Source organism: Protopterus annectens, chromosome 7.part0, assembly GCF_019279795.1.
Source record: "Protopterus annectens isolate FY-2018-M chromosome 7.part0, PAN1.0, whole genome shotgun sequence".
NCBI lineage: Eukaryota > Metazoa > Chordata > Ceratodontiformes > Protopteridae > Protopterus > Protopterus annectens.
Genome location: NC_056739.1, coordinates 1,685,964,856 through 1,685,988,735, shown reverse-complemented (window position 1 = coordinate 1,685,988,735; position 23,880 = coordinate 1,685,964,856). Strand labels below are relative to the sequence as shown.

Genomic DNA, 23,880 nt, shown 5'->3' with positions numbered 1-23,880 from the left:
TGTTCAACATTAATGCCTTTCTGGTTTTGTCCGGTATAAAATAGGACAACAGAGCCAGCTTTTCTTGACTACCATACCAATTATATTCTTGAATTTCCGAGTCCCTTATTTTCTTTGCCAATGGCTCTAAATATAATGCAAACAGTTGAAAGAGGACACCCTTGCCTGGTTCCTCTGCTCAAGAAATCAACCTTTTTTTTCTTTTCAGGAAATGCAAATGTTTCCATTGCACTGCTCAAAGTCCTAGCTTACTCTGTCAAATGCTTTTCTCTGCATCAGGGCCCACCAACAGTATTTTCTTGCATTAACCCTATAGAGGGGCTTGATGGAAACTTTACTCCAAAAGGGTAGCGAGAGAACTGTCCTGCTTGATTCAGAGCTGCTCGGCTTCAAACTGGCCCTACACATGCCTAGACAAATCAAAGTTGGTACTGAGCTCTGGGCCAAGACGACAAACTCAAAGCAAGGGAAGAGATATACAAGAATGATTTTTAAGTCAAAGATCTCATGGTTACTCCCAACATAGGTCACCCAGAGGAATCTTGCCATCTGATCCCAGAAAGAAAGACCATAGGAGGCATGAGGGAAACAGTAGAGAAAAACTGATACCAATAGCTAATGCACAGCCAGGCTGGTGAGAGACTGAAGAACCTAGTTCTATTTAACTAAAAAATAGTAACAGACTGCAAGGAAACCACATATGCACAGTCAATCCCAACCTCTGTATGCTTCCCGAGGCCAGGTTAACGAAACATCCTCACAGTTCAGTATGTGAACAAGTAGCATTAGATCAACAAGTTGTGTTTTATGTTGCACCATCTTCATGTCTCCATTACCCATAAGTATGCAACTGTTACATGGTGCATTACAGCAAATCTCTGCTTTTATAGTAATGATTTTCTTGCAAGGTAATCTTCCATATCAAGCATCACTGAAGTTTAAGGGATTCAGCCTTCGCCAGGGGTTAAACTTGTAGAGGCACTTTTGTTGCATGGATTTTCCAGTCTTGTTTTACAAGTTGTCTGTACACAGTTTTATTTTATGAACATGAAATAGATATATCAGATCTACTCTGCCTTAAAACAAAGATAACTGGTCTATCTGACCTATGTTACTTATGGAATGGGGACAGCATCCCACAGCACTGCCCTGGACAGTTCTAGGACGAAATTTAAATTCTTTATACAAATACTATTAACAGCAGAGTTTAATCTCAGATATTGGAATAGTCTCTTTTGTAGTCAACCTGAAGGATAATTTATTCAACAGAAGACTAAAAGCTTTGCAAGCTGCCCACTGCAAAGTCATCCACACAGCATTCTGACCGTATTTCTACACATTTGAGAATATCTTGTAATATTCTCCCTTCTGACTTAAATCTTCCACTTTGCGTATTTATGGTGTGGCAGACACCAATATGTTAACAGAATAGTTTCCAAAAGTCTTTCCACTCTTGCCTCAGGAGACAGACTGACAAATATCACAGAATTCTATCTTGCAAAAAACGCAAATTCCACAAAATTAACTTTTCACTGACTGAGAAATTACAGCCAAAAGGAGATTAAGAGATTCACCATAATGTGCACAAGAATCTTTTGGAAATTTTCTGCAAAGTTATTCAAATCCATACACAAAAGACATACTCTGGTGTTTTTTTTTTGGGGGGGGGGGTTCCTTGAGGGCAGACATTCTCTTGTGGAGATTCATTTCGGACCAGGCCAGCATCATCTTCAAAGATCTTTCCAGCTCTGTATCACATCCAGTTTTATTGGATTCAGGTATATTTCAGTCATAAGTACATCACGAACCACATATGAATAAATGGCTATAGATGCATCCCATCTTTTACATGCAACTTGGCAACTAACATCTGTGTCTGCAGCATCACCTAGTTTAATAAATTTGTGCATCTTTCTTGTACCTTTGCCAGTCTTGAGATTTCACCTATACACTTCACCACCTTTTCCTTTGTCAACAAAGCTTACAAATCTGATTTTTAACATAACTGCTACCTTCCTGTAGCATCTGCTTCATATCAGAGGAACCAAATTTTTCTTTTAGCACTTCAGATATCTCCGATATAATTTTGAGTAGCTCATTTCATTGCTCTCATTTCTGATTTACTGGTAACTCCATTGTACTCTAGACTTTACACAGCCTAGAATGATTCTCCCCCAAATAGTGACTCCATCCAAGCCAAGGATCACCTCTGGATCCTTTACAATCTGCAGAATACCTAATATCCCACTTCAAACTTTGATTTGGGATACAAAATTTTCAATAGTGCTTCCCAAGCCTGTCCAAACATTCAACTTCAAGCAAATGCTCTACTTGATGCATGTAACTGAAATATTCCACTGCCTTGCTTGGTGTGGTTCCTTCTACAGCAGGAAACTTATCGCAGAAGGGAAATTTTTATTAACAAGATGATGTGGACTGTAGCCATGGACAGTTTTACCATGATACCCCAGTCTAATGCATAATTAATATCAACCGCATCATTTTGCGTCTGACACTTTTGCACCTTTTAAGTGCACCTTGCTCAAGAACAAATTCAGGGGTCTCAAATGTGTGATGAATAAGACTAGCTTAGTTAATGGCAACAACCTTCAAAACGCAAAGAAAGGTAAACACATTGCAGCTAGGTATATAGTGTACTAGCTCCCCTCACTAAGAATTATGTTGATACGAGAGTCAGAAGTCTGACAACTTTCTGTTATGTTAACTTCACCTGTTTGGACAATTGTTAGCCCTCACAAGTGCACTAAGATATGGCCCATTTGGATCACTTGTCATTAGTTATCTAGTGGAACTGTACACAGTAATGGTGGCCAGTGAAAGTTTTGGCATTTTGTTTTTTCTTCTAATAACCATTTTATTATGGATAGCTATTTAGATATTAAAATAACCCATCAAATGGCTTTTAACAAGTCGTAATGTACACAAGAGTAAGACCTGACGTTCCCACAGTAACAGTTAAAGTGCAAGGGAAAGAAAACACAGGGGTCCCATGAAGACTTCAGCAATCAAATGCCTTAGCTGTTTTATCCACTTGCACCCCCTATGTGAAATTTCAAAAGCATCCAGTACTTTAAAATGTTAATAACCTTGCATATTGTACAGTTACAACTTCACAGAAATGCATATGGCCACTCATGGAAATACCTATAGTGCTTACCGTTGCACTTCTCTGTTCATCAAATTGTTCACATTTCTGAAGTTCTTTGTACAACTCTCCACGGGGTGCAAACTCTAAAATCAAAAATACACGTTTTCTGTCATGGAAATAATTGTAGAGCTGCAAAATGTTTGGATGCCTGTAAAAAATGCAAAAAAGCAGTTTATGTAGACTGCAATAGGACTTAAAAAGGAGTTCACAGCTTACAAAGAAACAGGGTAACTAGAAAGAGCTAGCACTGCTCAAGACGTGCTTTATATGCAATTAAAACGACTAAATAGAAGAGTTTTCCCACTTTAAAATATTCCAAAAACAGCAACTAAACTATAAAAATCCACCACAGTTAGGAAACACCATATGGCCCAAGATTACATCTTAAAGATTCAAACAGGTCATCATACCACTGCATTCTTCCCTTGAGACATCACTGATATACTATGCCTCCTTTGGTATTACAAATTCAAGCATAAAAAATGCTCAAATGGAAAGGTGTCAACATTTTAACCAAAAACAGTTAAAGGTTTTGATCTGCATAGATAAGCTCAACTCTCCTTACTCTGTAGCCTACTGGCTGCTCTGAAGTGACTTTTCTGGCATTTTGAGCCATGAAAGACCCAATTCTATTTGACCCATTTCTTTTTAAAACCAGTAACTCCATATTAAAACACACACTAGAGACCTAAATTTACAACAAAAAGACTTCGAGGGATAGATTTGTAACTCAACATTCCCAGTCTATGGAACAACCTACCACTACAAGTCGCACAAAGTACTACTTTGTCTTTAATGCTAGTCTTAACTGCTGGCTGCATAGACAAATTTAAACCAGGGTCTATATTAAAACACCGAACATTTGCAATGTCGGATTCTTTCCTAGAGAAAGAATTCAGTTGCCCATTTCTGTTGCTTCGGTATTTTCAGTGCTCTGGTGGAAAGTTGCGGGTCGGGTTGAGGTAAGTGTGCGATTGTGTGGACATGTGGGTTAGGGCGGGTTAGGTGAGTTAGGGTGCAGGTGAGATGACTGAGATAGTGACGGACCTTAGTGCTTGGGTTAAGGTAAGTGGATAGTTAGTGGTGTTTGTATAGTTTAGTGTACGGTTAGGTGTTAGGTATATGCGTGTGGATTGCTGTTTGCTTGGTGTGCTTGTGTGTATGCGTTTTGGAACAGTGAATTTTTTGCCCTAGGAAAAAATTTGCTGTTCCGAATGTTCAGTGTTTTTTTTTTCAATTGCTAGGGTTCGATATTAGAACACTTGACATTTTGAATGTTGGGTGTTCCAATATAGACCCTTTAAACCAGGGTTATCAATGGCCTGCTTGATATAAAAGGTGGGCACTTAAATACTTAAAGTTAGTAAGAACTTAAATGTATATACTAAAGGTATGTGGACATGCCCCTTATGGTCCCCACGATTGCTTGACTAATGGGGTTACTATGTTAGAGTTAATGGAAATAACGATGGGTGGAAAGAACAGAAGCTGCAAAACAAAGTTGTACTTGAAATACAACAGTGAAAATCTCCATTACACAACAGTGACAATGCACTGCTGCAACACTGGAATCAACTGGTCATCACCAAGAACAATCCATTGACAGGTGATACCACACAGCAGGTACTTCGATTTTACAACCACCTCTAGCAATGAATCCTCCCAAGTTTAAGAGGCTGTTTTTCTGATTAGCCATCAGTGAGAAGGATCAAAGATATGAACAGGTAAACTGGCTCCACCTTACAGAGGACTGGAGCCCTGAATTTTTTTTGTGTGCCTCAACTGTTGAGTCAGGATGTTACAGATTACTATCAGGTCAATGGGAAGAGCACCTCAGTTGTGCAGAAAGGAAGCAGCTAAATGACTTGCCTATTAAGGGCAGCCTCCAGCAGAGAAATTGTACTGCCTCAGTTGAGCCTGCTGTGCTGTTGAAACTTGGTAGAAAAAAAAAAGTGTTATTGCGGCAGGAGATTAGCAGGCTAAAATCCTTGTCCGTTAATCAATGAAGTGCACTGCAGCTAGAGATAAAGTGTGGAAAAAAAGCATTTGCCCAGTACTGCAGCCCTTGCTTTGGCAGGGAGCATGTCAGCTTCGACGGGGATGGGAGGTACAGGTACAGAAAAAGCAAACCTCTGCTGATAACTGCCATTAACCCTAACCCTCGACTTCCAGGGAGTCAATGGTCACGGCTGAGGTGGGGGACCAAAAACAATAGTGGCAAGACAAGTCACATTATCCCTTCATGTAAGATTTTTAATTGTTTCAGGAGCAAAAATAAGGCATGAAGCCTGAATATTTTGAAAATGCAGTGTGCTACAGCTGGTAGTCATGTAACAGATTCTCATATACACCTAGTTCTCCAAATCTGTCATAAGCATCCTTGCCCATCACAGACCTACAAAACTACTGCTGCCTCTGGCAGTTTCCACTACTTTCTAAAGCAGCACATCTTCAGATCAGACTTACGTTTGACAACCAGGTAAGCCCAATGGATACAAGTGTCTCTCTTCAGGAGCATCCCAAGTGCAGTCTTAAATGCCTTGCTCAGAGTAGGCACATGGATGTGAAAGGAATCGAACCCTGTACTCTGGGCTACAGGAATCAGCTCAATAGCTCAGAGCCTTAGCCCTCTATTCTAGTTGCCAATCACCCCCCTCCTCTTAGCAGCCAGGTCTACCTTCTCCTCACAATTGACTGAATACTCAAAAGCATAATCATGCTTGCATTTAACAGCATCTGTTTTTTCCATTCCATGCTTGGTACCAGACTAAACCTTCTCTGCATGACCACATTGAGATAAATATCCTAAACACAGCTTTACTAGTACTGTATAGACAACACCCTCCCCTTTACTCTTACTTTGCCAGTATCCTTCCCTACTGCAATTCAGGCTGATCACTTTCCTATCCTCCCTATGCAAAAGGTTACCTCAAATGAAAGGGATCCCTAAATTTTCGGGGGGGGGGTGAGGGAACAATTTTTTTTTTTCATTTCATTTGTTTTCACCTAACTACCCACTCTCCAAAGTATTGGAAACACCATTCAGCAAAGTTTCCAGGATACTAGGCTATTGGCCCGGAGGCCCTTGTAAGCCTAGCCAAGAATTTTACCCATGTTCCCTCAAGTGCTTCTCACTTTCCAACCCCCATGAGCAGGAGAAATTTGTCAAGGCTGCATTTGGGTAAGAAAGTCCAGCAACAGTGGACCATTGCTAGCAATGGAGCTTGCAACACCCTTAGTTATCAGATTTCCCCCACACAGTTACTTGTGTTACCCACTTAACTTAAAGCAATCCTTTTATTATTACTGTGGTCTCAAAGAAAACCTTAAACTCCGTATGAATTATAGGAGGAGTCATTACTGAGCACATTGTGGATGCTGCGAAGAGCACTTTTGGCCGACAGTGAAACAATATGCAGCAAAGTATATGCACCCCTTCACTCCTTCCCACTTGGTTCTTCGTTTCAGAGCCACTAAAAGAAATATGGATATAGTCAAAGCTCCATCCATCTGCACCATGAAGCCATGCATACAATTCCACTTCAGTAACCAACTCTAACTTGGAGCCCCCACTACAGTCTTTCACCACTTATCTCCTGTGAGGCACACTGACAAAAGGTTGCAACTACATCCACTCATTCCAAGACCAAAATGAACTGCCACTTACGGACATTCTGTGGCCTGCACACAAGTTATCCCCTCAGCTTTTGCATCCTTATTTTTATTCCCCCACCTTCACATCTTTAGCAAGACCAAAGTCTCTTGCTCCCATACTTCATTACTATAATGCAAGACCATTCCCCTTCTCACTCCTTCCCAGATCTAATCCCTTCAAACCAAAGCTGCTCTTCTCTGGTTTGTCACTCATTTGTTTTCCACTACTGAAAGAGGAATACATACAGTTCCATAATGCAGACTTCATGGCACCTCCCTTAAGACACCAAGGAATTATAAACTTGACTGCACAGTCGACTGCCTTGGGGTGTATATCACAATCGAAATCCCAAAATATCAACCATAAGCTCAAACTTGGAATGTCAAAATGCGATATAATCGATAGCTCAGAACAGTGAATTTTTTCCTATGGAAAAAATTTGCTGTTCCGAGAAATGCACACAACACAAGCACACCAAAAACAGTAATCCACACACACACTTAAAATCCTACTTCTAATCCTACACTAAACCGTACATACACTACTATCTATCCACTTACCTTAACCAAAGCCCTATGGTCCGTAACTATTGCACACTCACCTTACCCACTCCCTAATACCAAGGTCCCCAACTATCCCATTCCCCACACTTACCTTAACCCGGTCCGTAACCTTCGCACTGTTTAATACTGTGAAAAAACATGCTAATGCAGAGTGGCCAACTATAAAGTTTCCAAGTGACTGTTTTCACTGTTGTAACGTTTCATTTCGATTTTGAAATTTTACATTCGATGTTATTGCATTTGATGATATAACATTTCAATGTTATGATAGACTCCTGCCTTGTGATGACAGTCAAGACGTTAGCAGTAATGAAGTGAGAAAATGGACTGAAAGTATTTAAGCCAATTAACAGTACCACTGAGACATAGGATGGGGAGGAATAGAGAAACCACATTGCTAGTCAATCTTGTAAGCTAGAATATGGAGGCTTGGAAAAGGCCGAACAGACTTGCACATGCACATTACTCTGGTGTGGAACATGCATGCATCCCTCAATATTGCTACAAGATGTAGGACATCTGGGGGAAAAGCCTGCATAAAGGGCTTAAAACTATCCAGTAAAACTGTCTTGGAGGACCAACAACCACCATTCATACATGGGGGGAGGGGGAGGACAATGGATAGATCCCTCCAAGCCTTGAGGTCATTTGGGGGCACATTTTGGGGTTTGCAAACAAACCACTATGACAGCACCACACAAGCTCATCCACATCAGTTAGGACTAGAGTAAGGTTACTAATGCTCTATTAGCTGGACAGGACTTGCACATTTTTGCAAACTACTACATTATAGGTGGGGGCATCTCAGCTACTAGAAAAGTCTGTGAATTTGATCCTCTTCCAATGAACTGCTTTTCTCTTGGTAATCAATGTACTGCTGTAGCATTCAAGGCAAGCCCCATGTACTCCCTCTTGAAGGTTAGTATGCTAATATGCTTTCTCGGTCATCTTCTACATCATCTCTCATACTTAAATTTTGCAGGAACATGGACTATACCAAATTGGGGCTACAATGTCTATACATCTTAAACAGGCTTATTTCGCTAAGGATAATAAAAGTAAACAGCATCACTCCACACTTTCTCCTTTATCTTATTTACTGCCTAACTTTCCCACTACTTGCCCACTTTTTGCTTCCTCTGTTTTAGCCAGAAAGCCACCTTCTCCAAAACAGGGGGACCATGAACACGCCCAGTGTAACTTTTATACCTTCATGTAGTAAAGTTCACAAAATCCCAGCTCAAGACGACAAAATTCATGCACGATGCTCCCAGCACAGCTAGTCAGGTTTAAAAAATGAACCCAAAACAGACTGACTTGCATTTACAAAGCACTATAAATCATAAAGGAAATAAACCTGCCTTCTACAGCAATTCTAGAGAACTTTATTTCTAGATCATGATACATTTAGGGTTCAGTGCATATTCAGGAGCATCTGTAGTGGTGCAGACCTCCTGCAGGAGTAATTTCAAAGCACTAGTAAAAGCCATGTGGAGAACAACTAAATTTTGTTAACTAGCAGGTAGGAAATGACTTTTAGGGTAAAATGAAGGGGTGAATCACTTATGACAAAGCAGACTAGCTTAAGAATACTCAGTCAAAAGCAAACAAAACTTTTGAAAGTTTTCCCACATTGGAGGCAGTGCTTCATCATTCCACATCCTTGAAGTGGGGTTGTGCTTCAATACAAATAACCAACCTAAATGTCACCAGACCTTGCAGGTAAGCTGTAAATCCTTTAACAGGCTCCCCCATTCAAGCTTTGTCAAGGAACCTTTGGCAAATCTGCTGCACTTCTTTCCTTAGTACAATCTGGGGCAAAATTAAACAGGGGCTCTTACAAATAAGTACAAGAAACACAAACACCAAGCAACTTTTTTCAAATAAGAAAACAGCAAGGTCTTTCAAATGATCTAGTCTCCAAGGAGACATTAAAGCCTGCTGGCAAGCTTTGGAAGGAAGGTTCGCAGGACCAAAGCGATCATTCAAGGGAATCGAAATGCTTTGGCACCAGGAAATTATGGCAAGGGATTAAACCAGCATGGCATAAAAACAAGTATTTGGGCTGGTGAACTTGTTCTAATTAGCAGAAAGACTTCACCATGAGGAGCTGAAGACAGCAGAATCCTAGGAAAGTCCTGGTTCTTCACAAAGTTGGTCTCCCAAGTTGCTCTGCATCTCAAATTCCTTTAGCTAATTTTAGACCAGATGAAATTTGACCAAGTATTGTAAAAAGGCATTGACTAGCAACTCATAGGTTCATAGGTAGGTACTAGGCTATTGGCCCTAGGGCCTATACAAGCCTAGCCAAAGGTACCCTGGCTTTCGCCACCCAAGAAAATTATCTTCCTGTGCCACTGTCTAGCAGAGCCACAGAAGTGATCCCCGGGGTGAATTTCCTATCTCCCATCCAATCAAGATTTTTCTTGAACAGTGCTAATGAGGAGCTTTGATCTAGATAGGTAGTTTGTTCCACAGTATGGGAAGTCTCTGGGACAGGAATCTATCCCTCCAGCATGTTCTGTTTATTGTGGTGACGAGGTTTAGGTCCCTAGAGCGTGTAGCTCGTAGGGATTGGGATTTCTTCGAGTGGAGCATGTCTAAAAGCTCTGGGTTTGACATAGCTGTGTGTTAGGCAGAGATCACCTCCGAGTAGGCGATATGCAATGGAGTAAAGCTGCAGTTTTTTTGAGACAGTCTGCATAGGGCATCTCTGAGGCCGGTAATCCTCTTTGTGAAGTATTTCTGTGGCCTTTCCAGTTGTAGATGTCTTGTGAGGTACATACCAAAAGGGGCATTGTACTCTATAATGGGTCTAATGAGTGACGAGTAGAGGGGAACAATGACCTTTTTCCTGGATGAGAAACCTTTTGTGATGGTGTGCCACATAGGATTTCCTGACTACTGTGGCGATGTGATTATCAAAGGAGAGAGACTACTGTCCACCTGTGTCCCAAGGTCTCTTATCACACTTTCGGTGTTAGACTACCACCTATGTGGTAGTTCATGGGTACGGAGTTTTTACCAAAAGGAATGATGATGCACTTTTTGGCATTGAGCTTGAGGCCATGGCTTTGACACCAGGCATCTGTCTCAGCAAGGCCCTTTTGTAGGATGTCCACATCTTTTGGAGTTTTATGGCTCCTAGTCTGCAGTCATCTGCGAACTTAGTTAGCCAAAGACCTTCTGTGTTGGCCTGTACTTCAGAGAAGTATATACCAAACAGGAGAGGACCCAGGACTGAACCCTGTGGTACTCCACTTGTCACTGGTCTGAAGCTGGATTTGGAGTCTGCTACTTTCACAGTGTGGGTTCGGTCAGTGAGCCAGTTGGCAACCCATCTTGTGACATAGGAATTTATACCTAGTTTAGTGAATTTATCTATAATTCCAGAGTGGGGCATGGTGTCAAAAGCCTTGGCGAGCTCTAGATAGGCTGTGTGAACCACCTTATCCTCATCTACGGCTTTGGTGACTGCTTCAAAGAAGTCTATCAGGTTTAGGAGACATGATCTGCCTTTTACAAACCCGAACTAGATGGGGTCCTGAGTATGGAGATTACCAATGTCATTGTTTATAAGTTCCACGATTATACGCTCCATAGCCTTCCAAACCAGGCTCGTTAGGCTAATTGGGAGGCAGTTTCCGGGGTCTGTGGTGGCTCCCCCCTTTGTGGAGTGGGATAACAGTCACTGTGCGCCATTCAGTGGGCACATAGCCTGAGGTGAGGCTATGATTGAACATGGTACTTAGGTGGGGGTGCCAGTTCGTTCTGTAGTTCATGTAGAACACAGCCTGGGATGTCGTCAGGTCCCATGGATGCTGTGTTCTTGGCTTTGGATAGTGTGTTTTTTTACCTGTGCAGCTGTGATTACAGGAACTTTGCATTCTTCTGGTATAGAGATGAGCCCTTTAGGGGATGACAGAGGGGTAAAGTTGGCACTGAACTTATCTGCCAGGATGTTGGAAATATCCATTGGTTCTGTATATTTAGTGCCATTGTGCTGTAACTCAGAGCAGATCTGAGTGTTGCCATTGAGATTCTTGACATAGCTATAGAATGCTTTGTGGTTGTCTTTAGAGTCAGTGGCGATTTTGTTTTCATAACTAGCTTTGGAGGATTTTATGAGGGATCTCAGCTTCTTACTGAAGCTGACCAGGGAGTTTCTCCAATCATGGGATTTTACTCTTTTGCAACAGTTTCTTTCTTCTGTTGTAGAGTTTGTTTATGGCAGGGGACCACCAGATTGGCTTCCTTTTTTTGGAGGATAGCATCTTGGTTCCGTTAGGGATTGCACGATCCATGCACTCATGAGAGAAGACAAAGTAATAAAAGTTTTGGAAACCGCTTAGATAGTGGAAAAACCTAGAATGTGCGGTGCCAACACCAGGAAGCATATTTGACAAAAGTGAGAAAGGTGCTGGAAAATTTAACCATTTATGGCATTCGACAGAACTGTTGGATGATGTAAGGCAGAGGTAAAATAGGAGTTGAGAAAGCAAGTTTTAGTATAATGAAATCACCATGTTGCCAGTTAAGCAGCAAGTTGATGAGATCTGTGATATGGCAAGTTAAACAGCTGAACAGGTGGAATATGTGGAACACTGGTTAGCTGTGACTAATTCCTTGAAGAAAACAATGGTATGGATTTAATGGGCTATGAGAACAAAGATGTCACCATCAGACAGGCCTCAGAAAAAGTATTCAGCTGTGATGGAAAGAGTGGCATGATTAGTAACAGACTAATTAGGAAAGCCTACAGTTTTATCCAGTTTGAGGCATGTTATGGAAAAGTGCAGGTATTCCGACTGCAACCAAGGTGGTTATCCATTTCTGGCCAACTTATGTTGGTCTATTCAGAGGTAACATTAGTCTATTACATATAGTCGAAAGATCAGAGCAAACGCTCTAGTAAACACAAAGGCAAAACCACTAAATATCGAAGACATTGAACAGCGATTTTTTCCCTAGGGGAAAAAAAATCCAAAGACAAAATAAAGTGGGGGGCCTTTGCCCCCCCCCACTCCCCCTACTTAAATATACCAACTCAGATCACATCACAGTGGAGCAGATGGCAAAGTCCCGAAACAGCCCAGTGATTTTTTTTTCCCCTGGGGAAAAAGAAATTTGCTGTTCTGTGTCTTTGATATTTAGTAGTTTCGCCTTTGTGTTAGACAAGAGCTTTTTTTTATCATTTGACCACGTAATACAGAAGTGAATAAAATAACTATGCGCACATTTCTTTAGCTGTTATGATTCTGGCAACTCAGGACAAGTTCAGCAGAGGAGGAATTACATCAGAGTGAAAAAGGGACACATCGGGCAACGAGTTACCTGCACATTTGCATTTTCCTGCTTAAGGGACTGCTAGAGTATAACAGAAGTGTTCAATACAGCTGGGACTGACACCACCGGTTGCAAGTAGAGAACAGAGGATTGAAGTTTTCTTTGAAAAAATCTTTCAAACTCCTTTGATTACGCATTACATATAACAATGGGGATTAGTCAAATTTGTATTACTAATTCACAAGAGGGCAAATTCTTTGCAAGTGACAGAAGCTTAAGATACCGTTGCATGTCAAAATGAAGCGTTTTAAAGCCACTTTACCCCTCTTCTGCAGGACACTAATCACTAAATACCAGAGCTGAGAATTTTTAGCACGAGTGTCACATTTTTTGCAAATATTCAAACTTTACACTTGAGAAAAAGATTATGACCTGAAAGTGGTACATATAGAAAATAATTCTGTTCAATGAAAAGATAGTGGGCTATTTTTGCAAAAATCACCTTGTGCATTTGAGGTTTGAAAGTAGTGTCAAATGCCCTCGACTTCACATGGTGAACAGCTTTGCTGAATGCACCCAAGGAAGTGGTGGGGGAAGATTTTTCAGCATTACACTACTGCAGGCAGCCAAATAATTTGGTATGGCTACCCAGAGTTAGGCAAATGTTGCTTCAAAAAGAGGTGAGCATTGGTGCTGTGGAGGCGAATATGACAGAATGCAAAACATTCACTTTTCTGAAGTACCGCATATTACTCTCCAACAAACCACTTCATATACTAGTGACAGTGATTTTTGTAGGCTAAACAGCTGCTGTTCAAAGTGGGAGGAAAAGTAGGTTGAAGGAAACTGAAATTACTTATTACGGTTATGTATATACAGGAATCTGATAAAACATGAAAAAAAATTAAAGGCAACATTACAAAAAGCCTTTTTGTTAATGTTTGCCAGTTTTGCAGATGCTGAACATCCACTCCTTAAGATGGCCCATCAGCTTTCAGAAGTCATCACCAGCTTAACCCATATACACATGAACATTTTGAACTTTAATATGCATTTATGCAGACTGACATTTGGTTCCAATTGCATCAAAGTGGACTCCAAAATAGTGAAATACATAAAAGGATTGTATATGTACAGCCCACCATCACTACAGTGAAATAAATACAGATTGTATAGGTACAGCCCCACCATCACTACTACATAGCACGCAACTGAAAAGCCTTTACAAAATTGGACTAAACTAAATGAACCTTACTAATGCAAACCACTTAAGAGCAAACACTAGCATGCTTAGTGAAGTGCAAGTCACCAAGGAGTTAAAAACCACACTGCAAAAACAAGCACCACCACAAAAATTAAACTGATAAAAACATTTGAGCGAGGTCTATGCCCCTCGTACCCTGCAATGTGGAGAATGTGCCCACATACTCCAAACAAACCTAAAGCCAATGTTAGTCTTGAAGGAATAGTTTGGCTTTAAATGAAAACTAAAGCACTCCTTCACTTCCAAGGAATGAGGACCTCCAAACAAGTTACAAGTGTTTTAGCTGAAGATGTGGTGAGCACATCTCCCATAAAGTTGGGGGTAGAAACTTAACAGCATAGCCCAATGCGGAAACCATTTACCATATTCATAGATCTTGCCTTGCAGTATTTAGTGTTGCTATATTAACATTTATAAAAATTACTTCTCTCCATAGCAAGTTCATAAAAGTACAAACTTTATGGCAGAAAATGCATCCTAAAATTGGCCACCTTTGTTTCTTCAACTTCTCGTCTGTCCTAAGTCATGTTCACCAGATTGCGTTCTGCTTTTTTGCACATTTATGTAAACCACTAATCTGTTCTCTGACCTCTGCAGCTGGAGCTACTTTATCTTTATTACTTTAGTCTGTCCCACAGTGCACATTCTACTACACTTCTCAGGAACTGTATCTCCATTACCTCTAGCTTTCTCAACTGCTCTGGCTTTACTGCCCAGGTTTCTGCACACCGCAGCACGGATTGCACCACTGTTTCATACACCTTACTTTTCAGCTACTTTGGCATTCTTGTTGTACATTACCTCTGACACACAGTCCCTTTGAATCTAGTTGAGCTCCTCAAGCTTTTCTCCTCAACCATCCCTCCCAGAATGCTTCTTAAAAGTACACCAAATAAAACATGGGAATGCCTTTAAATGGATTTTATACAAACTACTTGCAGTTTAGACCTGCAAGCTGAGTGTTTTAACTTCAGGCTTTACAGCACAAGAGGCAGACTGTTTATGCAAAAAATTCCAATGCCATTGTGACAAGCAGCATTCTATACACCTCTGTCAGATGCAACAAGACAATGTTGAATGCATTATGTTGGTGTAAGTAATGACACCAGGTTTTATAGCCTGAGAAGTCTGGATTTGCCTATTATGGAGAGAGAGTCTGATGAAAATCAAACAAAGGTGAGACACAGCATTGCGGTTACTCTGCTCTAAAATGACAGCTCAATGCAAACGAGGAAAAAATGGTGTTCTTTTTTGCATGCTCACACCAGTCAAAGCATTTCTTATCCCTTTCCAGACCCATAGGATAGCCAGACATTGAAGGATATGCATAGAAAAAAGTAAACCAAAGTACCACGTGGAGTATTTAGAGTGGAGACAACATCCTACCAAGTAATTTTTGCAGTCTTGGTAACAGCATCTTTCTCCAGCCAGGATCATGCAATATATTAAATTCAGTAGACTGGCTGTCCTTGTTTGACTAGGGAAGCCAACCAGCTAAGGGCATGTGGCTGCTTTTGAGGATAACCTAGAACTTTCTTCTGGCTTGGCCCCATGAAGCGCTGCATACTGTACAAATAGAGGATTCAGAAATCCCACAAAATCAAGTCATAAACGAGCCTAAATATGCCAATTTATATTCAACGCATGAACTACACACTGCATATTTGTAGACTGAAGAACATTGTGGCATTTTGTTGCATTCTGATTGAACTGTATTGAAAACTATTTCTAAACAAATTCAAGTTTGGCATGTTTAAACATGGAAAGCTGCTACAGTCTTATACAAGAAAAAGGATAAACAATGTACTACTGCCTACAGATCTGCTAACTCAAGCACTCATTTTACAACTATCTACATAACTTCCCACCTTAAAATTAGCATTTTAACATTTGCAACAATTAAACCAGCTGATGCAAAGCTCCTGACATTAACACTACAAAATACTGGTCCTTCTGGAGCAACGGCTATATACAGCTAGTCTACACTCTCCCCAAGCACCAACCCACTGTTTACTCAAATGAAATGTAAACAAAAAATGTATATGCATTGTGTAGCTCACAGTACTAGGGCAGCTGCGCTGGTGCAACAGTTAGCATTGCCACCCTCACAGCAAGAGGTTCTCCGGTTCGATCCTCGGCTTGGGTGCCTTCTGTGTGGAGTTTTCATGTCCTAACTCCCTGTGGTTGCGTGGGTTTCCTCCAGGTGCTCCAGTTTCCTCTCACATCCCAAAGACATGCTGTAAGTGGATTGAATACTCTAAACTGGGCCTAAGCATGAGTGCACCTTCCGTGGAAGGTTGGGTGCCGGGCTGGCAACTAGACACCATAAAGCTCCACTGCCAATCATGAGCGGACAGGTGATTCCACTGTGGCGACCCCTAACTGGGAAAAGCCAAAAGAAGCTCACAGTAATAAAAGCCTTTTTGCAATCAATTCATAGAAACCACGTAGTGAGACTGAAAGCAGTATGCCATTCAGAAATCAATGTTATTCCATGACAAAATGTGCACGTTTAAAAGCATTTCCAACACTGCTGTAAAATCTACAATATGAAGTAAAATTCTCCCCAAAACATGTGACTGAGGACTTACCATTTGAAAGTATAGCTTACAGAAATGTAGGGGAAGGAAGTGTGTTATATGGCAACAGTTCTAAGATGACAACTGACTAGCCATTGCCAGCAGTACACCAAAGTCCGATTCACTAAGACTGGTGGCAAGTTGCCATCTCACAAGTATCTCTAGCAAAAAGGACTTTAAGCACATTAGAAAGCCAGTATAATTTTAATGCTTCCATCTGGGTTGGCTTAAACACAGAACAACCATGGGTATTTTGCAATTTTACCAGTTTGAGGTGGTGGTGCTGCAGTAGTGTTGTCGCCTCAGTTAGACGTTGCCCGTTCAATTCTGTCTCTCTTGTGTCGACATGCGTGAATGGGCATTCCTTCGTTGAAGGTTGTGCATTAGGCCCATCAAGCCAGGACGTAAAAATCTATTGCCAATCATTAGCGGACCGGAGTTCCGCTGTGGCGACCCCTAACTGGGAAAAGCTGAAAGACACAAAAAACAGTTTGAGATGGCTACTACCAGATGACATTTTTATATGGGTGCTCTCTTCCTTGCTGGGTTTGTATCACATTGAAATGGATTTCATGTCTTAGCATTTGACTACCGTGGCAGTCTTGCTCTTCTGCGGGTTCAAACACGGAGTAAAAGTTTTCAGAAGTTAGCTCAGTGGACTGTACTGTTTTTCTTATTTTAACCATCTTTACTACATCACTTTACACAAAGCACAATACATAAACAACCATATTAACATTTGCCATTTATGCATCATACACTTTTGCTTATTCAAGATTACATGAATTGTTAATTACCAGCTTTCCCTACAAACTCCCGACCAATATTGCCTGCACTGTTCCCAAAAATACCATTTCATTGTAATTTGCTCTTTCCCTTTTTCTTATCACCCCTCTTGTTTTTATCTCTTGAAATACTTAAGACTTCAAATTACAGTTGGTTTAGATTTCTATTTTCTAGCATTTGCTTTGTTTTAATAGCAAACAGCAATAAACTCAGTAAGGCTTTACTATGTAAAGGCAATTCAGATCATGTCCCAGCTCAAAACAGAATAACTTTCTTAGCTACAGCTATTTGCTCCCCTAACACTTGATACAAAATGCCCTACAGAGTACTAAAGAGCTTCCAACTTGTTACACTCAAAGTCCACTTCCCAGTTACTCCCTCTTCCATCACACCACCAGGATTTGCCATCTACTCATGGTTCTCTGTAGTATGCTTGGGGTATTAAGATACCTATTCAAACACCTACAAACAAAATACTAAGCACTTTGGACTTTGTTGCATACTTAGGATCCATACAAGATGGCCACGCAGTAACTGCCTTTCCAGTCTCTGATCTTTTCTAACATCCTCTAAGAGATTCTTGGCACTCTAGCAGTATTTTATGCACCCTACCAACTACCCCTTTAAAAGTAAATCCTATTGTAGACTCACCTAAAAAAAACTACCACAGCTCGACTCTCCACACTCCCTTATCCCCTTCTCTTTGCCTATACTCAAATATCAATCTCTGATGGGGAAGGCAGTCCCTAACCTGCAATCCAAACTTCCAGTTGGCTTCATCCCACTCTATTACCCTTCCCCTCTCCAGTTATTTGCTCAAAAATACCTTGGTTCATTTGCAATTTTCTCCAGTAAATTCCAAGTATACCTTGCCTATTTTATATACCCGTACTAGTCATCTCCAATGGAAAAGCATCCTTTTTCCATTGTCATGATGGCTTGGTTCTTAGCCTACTTTATGCAACTTTTATACAAATATTCTGCAAAATTATTCAAGTATCTTGTCTCAAATACTAGCCCACAAACCAGTTTTACAACAGATTTCCCCTTCAATTTATAAACTACTTGCATTACGTGGGAGCCTTAAATGCATTGCTTTTAAGTATCCATTCAAAATCAGGTAATCCTAAACCACTGATTCCTACTAGACCGGGAGTATCAACTTACCCCACTTAGCTCTTTCCCTCCCAAATGCATTCCTACAACTATTACTGCCCATAGCTTTTCCTCTGGTTAATAAAAATATGCCCAGCCTTACATAAAACTAAAGGGAATAAAAATGTTCACAGCTTTCATCTTACTATCCAAATCCATAACCAAGAGCTTCTAGTTTCTCAGGTTTTATATTTGTTTAGCCACTTCCCCACATATCCTTAGCTGCTACAACAGAATCTTTAATTCACGCACCTAAATACTTTATCTACGTCCCCATAAGTATGGGTAGTGCTGGACCAATTTACATGTAGGTACATAGATTTACCACCATAGCCTTTATTAATTTTATTCTGAAAGCCTGAAATAGTCTTTAAACAGTCAACACTGAAATGCCCTTTTCTGAAACTATCAAGTACAAAATGTAATCTGTAAGGGAAGCTAACAGTTATATCCTTGAATTTGGAGTCATTTCTTTGCAAATGGCTTAAAATATAAAAGCAAGTTACATGGGGGGTAATAAAGGGAACACCTACCAAGTTCCACTGCTCAAACAGCTTGACTGAAAGAAAGCCTCCCACCTTAATTCTTGCCTCCAACCTCTCATATCGTTCTAATTAACCCCATTATTCTATCAGGTAATGCAAATGCTTCCAGTACACTATTCAAAATCCCAGGCAACTATCAAATGTTCTCTTTGCATCAAGAGAACAGCATGTTCTTGCATTCTGCTTCATTTTATATCATTGCTGTTTTATGTCAATGTTTGCCCCAACCCTTCCGCAAAACACACAACCATATCAGTTTTGGCAACCTTTGTCACTCTTAGCTAGTATAGGGTCAAGCACTTTATAATCAAGTTTTAAAAAAAGTGTGGAGGGGGTAATTCTAGGGTGATGGGCAGACTACAGTGTAGAAATCAAGGTAATAATAGGTATAGTAGACAGGCAGTAAAGGATGAAGGAAAACATTTGTATTGTCAAAATATACAGCCTTTTCCAGTAAATTGGATTATCTGTCCTCTATCAAGAGAGAAGTAATTTTTTTGGGAGATGTCAAATTAAATTTCTCATAACAGGGCAAGAAGCTCAAGATATTTTAGTACATGGGGGTTTAAAAGACCAAATGTTACAAGGGACAAGACTCCTATTTTTAGGAGCAGTTTTCCATGTGGAAATTGTACAATGTCAATATGTGGTTAAAAAATTTTCAAATATAAATGGTAAAAAGTTAAACATAAAAGGTGCCTTTAGTTGTGACAGTGAAAGAATTGTATATGGACTTAAATCTCCATGTCAGTTATTTTATATTGGGGAGAGTAAAAGAAGTTTTGCTACTAGATTAAAGGCACATATTAGGGACATTAAGAAAACCGGTTTAGCCCTGTAGCAGAACATTAATGTCATAATGGAGATCCTAATGGACTGCAGAAAACAGTCCTGGAACAGGTTCGTTATGAATTTAGTACTTCTGAGGGTATTAAAGACCCTGTTTAAGGAGGAAAGAATCTGTTTTAATTTTAAATTATGACATTGTATCCTATGGGGGCTCAATAGAGAGTTCACTTGGAAGTAGTGCATAAAATGTCTTTAACAGTTAGTTTTAACCAATTAATCCAAAGCCACAGCCTAGAAGCAGAATCAGCAGCCAGTAGTAGTAAAACAATTCCTTTAATATCACAAACCGTCACAGCAAATGAAACAAGCGCTTTCGCTCAGGAAGTCCTGAGCTTTATCAAGTAATAGTTTGCAATTAAAAAAGTATCTTATATACTTTACAGCCATATCTAAAAATGACCAACCCTATTCAATAATTGAAATTTAAAGTAACACTGCCTTCCTTATATGCGAGTGTGATTTAAAGTTAAACCATCAAAATGATACTGGTTATATACAATACTAAAAACATACTCAAACATACATGATGCTAAATAGAATATTACAATGGTTCTATTATCAATTAAAATGCGATTAAGTGCTTAAATTGTCCTAAAAGTGTATTCCTCAGCCAATTTTGTACTGACAAAAAAGCCAAACTAATCATCCCCAAATGACTATAATGAATGATATTAAACAGTTTATTTTGCGCTTACCAATATATTATCTATCAAAAAATAATAATAATGCTGAACCCATAAACAAAAAATAAAAAAAATACTTCTAACAACTATGTTTCAAATATTAAAGTGACATTTGTAATGGACCCATCATCAAGGGACCATAGAGGACGTCAGGAGGGGGCCTACAGTCTTGCCCTCAATTTCAAGACTGATTTGATGCTGATTATACCATTTAACCCTGGGAGTTTCCCTGCATCCAGCCTCAGTTGCCAGATGAGTTCTCTATACTCTTGGGTCGATTCCCAGTCACCACCCCTGACATCTTGGCCAACCTGTTCAAGGACCATGAATTTTAAATTAATGTTAGGGCAGGTGAGGGAATGTTTATAGCAGGCATTGGATTCTTTGTGTTTACTGATATCGTAAAAGTGTTGCTTTAAATTTCAATTATTGAATAGGGTTGGTCATTTTTAAATACGGCTGTAAAGTATATAAGATACTTTAATTGCAAACTATTACTTGATGAAGCTCAGGACTTCCTGAGCGAAAGCGCTTGTTTCATTTGCTGTGACGGTTTGTGATATTAAAGGAATTGTTTTACTACTACTGGCTGCTGATTCTGCTTCTAGGCTGTGGATTACTTGGTTCGTTCGTTACTCTTGGTTTTGTTTTATCTTGGTCTTTTTGCTATGGCCGCAGGAGCAGATTCCTTCAACCCTGAAGACACCCCTGGTTTGCTTAAAAATTAGAGTGGAGAAATCCCTGTAACCCACGCAGAGTTCAACCAGGTTCTCGCGACACTCAAAGAGCTCACGGGGTTACTAAAATCCAACAACGCAACTACATCTTTTGTGGCTGGTAATCAGCAACATGCAGCGAACCCAGATAAAGCTGTCGCATTGCTCACAGAGGGGAACACTGGTCTCTCATCCTCCCCCTCTTTTTTTAATTAATACTGGGGTAAGAAGACGTGATAGTGGTGACCGGAACGAAGGAGGAGCACGCTCGAAAAACAGAACAGACACTCAGCATAAGGATTTTAACTTCTCCAGATGGGCTGGACAACAATTTGCTTTTACCAAAGCTACTGTCAATTCTCGTAATGTTTCTGGACTCTAAACTGATTTAGAAGAATTTAAAAGTAAATTATACACTTTGAAAAGCAACCAGCTAGAAATGGACTATTTAAGGGAATGCATTAGGGTTAAACGCATTCCCAAGGGGCTGCGTTTTTACAAATTCCCAAATAATGTCCAACCTGGCTCTGACTATTATAAAAAAGTGAACATTTTCGATAGGGCTGGGTTGGAAATGCTAAATCTAATGGTTTCAGAGTATGAGTTAAAAGTTAACTCGTTAATGGAGGATATTGAAATTTTAAATAATGTTATATCTGATGTTGATTTCCCTGCATTCAAATTTGAATATGACAAAGTCTTTGTTAATGTTGACCAGTTTTGTGAAGTACTTAACCGCAAATTGCGGAAATTGGAGAGGGATTTGATGCAATACAGGGAAGGGATAGCTTATCCCTCCACCAACCACCCTAAGTGGGTTCAAGGCAGGATATCTCCGGAAACACCAAACAAAGGGGAGGGTGCATCTGTGGAGGTTGAAGAACCCCTAGGAGGAGTGAAAGGCTGGCGGAGAAAGGTAGAAAAGCTATCAGGATTTTCAGCATTTCCCCGGCAGAACCGGGGTATGGGGACAGGCAACAACCCCGAGGGTGGACCAACAGACAATAGTTACTACAAACAGGTTGAATGAATTAGATCTTCCAAGAGAAAATTAACCCTAGTTCTAATGTACATTTAACTCAACCAAGTGGCATTGAGCAGGTTAACAATGGCACTTGCACTACATTTAGTAGGGATAATTTTACCATCTATAATTTCATTGACTTGGAACTATATAGGTTCATAGGTTCATACTAGGCTATCTGCCCGAGGGCATTTACAAGCCTAGCCCATAGTTTTGTGGCTTACGCCACCCCTTTAGTATGGGGAACTATACCCATTATTTTGCTGTGCCTCTGTTGAGCAGTGACACTGAGGTAATCCCTGGGGTATATCTGCGATCTCCCATCCATTGGTCAAGATTTCTCTTGAACAAGGCCAGCGAGGTGCTCTGCCTCACATATACCGGGATTTTATTCCACAGCATAGGGAGTCTTTGGGTGATGAATCTATCCCTCCAGCACGTCCTATTAATAGCCATGTCGAGGTTTAAGTCTCCCGCCCTTGTGGCTCTGACGGATCTAGATTTTTTGAGGTGAAGCATATTCATCAAATCTGGGTTTGACATGGCCTTGTATGTTAGGCAAAGATCACCTCTGAGCAAGCGGTAAGCGACTGAATAGAGCTGGAGTTTTCAGTCGGGCAGCATAGGACAGATGTTTGAGACCCTTTATCCTTTTGGTGAGGAACTTTTGTGGCCTCTCCAGCTGCTGCAAGTGTCGGGTCAGATACATTCCGAATGGGGCATTGTACTCGATCATTGGTCTGATGAGTGATGAGTATAGGGAGACTATGACCTCCCTTGATCTAGATGAGAATCCCTTCATGATAAGGTGGGCAATGTAGAAGGTCTTCCTAACTACTTTAGCTACATGGGTGTCGAATGACAGACTATCAACCTGGGTCCCCAGGTCCCTGATAACTTCTTCTGTGCTCAGTGGATTGCCACCTATTTGGTAGCTAGGGGTAACCTTGTTTTTCCCGAAGGGTATGACTATGCATTTTTTGGCATTTAACTTTAGGCCATGGCTCTGGCACCAGTTATCCGTTTCTGTGAGACCCTTCTGAAGGATATCTGTGTCAGATGTGTTTTCTACTATGGCTACCAGTTTGCAGTCATCTGCAAACTTTGTCAGCCATAACCCTCCTGTGTTTGCTTGTACTTGGAAAAGTAGATGCCAAACAAGAGTGGGCCCAGGACTGAGCCCTGTGGTACACCACTTGTGACAGGCTTTGAGTCTGACATGGCGCCAGCAACTCTGACCCTGTGGGTTCTGTCACTCAGCCAGTTTGCAACCCATCTTGTGATGTATGGGTTAACATTTAAGCTGATGAGGTTTTCAATGATACCCGAGTGGGGTATTGTATCGAAGGCCTTCGCCAGATCGAGGTAGGCTGTATGGACTGCCTTTCCCTCATCAATGGCTTTGGTGACTGTTTCAAAAAGTCAACCAAGTTTAGAAGGCATGATCTGCCTTTGACAAAGCCGAACTGGGATGGATCCAAAGTCTGCAAATTCCCTATGTCTTTATTTATGAGGTCCATTATGATCCTCTCCATGGCTTTGCAGATAAGGCTTGTCAAGCTAATGGGCCGGTAATTTCCAGGGTCGGTGGAGGCACCGCCTTTGT

The 23,880-nt window shown here is 40.6% G+C and overlaps 1 protein-coding gene across 1 annotated transcript in view; it reads right to left on the bottom strand.

Annotated features, from left to right (window-relative positions):
• The window catches only part of LOC122806185 (aurora kinase C-like), a 323,495-nt gene that overhangs the window by 92,448 nt on the left and 207,167 nt on the right, over nucleotides 1-23,880 (bottom strand). Inside the window, exon 6 of the mRNA XM_044076418.1 lies at nucleotides 3,179-3,317. Within this exon, the coding sequence (XP_043932353.1) occupies nucleotides 3,179-3,317 (139 nt within the window). The remainder of the gene's footprint in view (nucleotides 1-3,178; nucleotides 3,318-23,880) is intronic.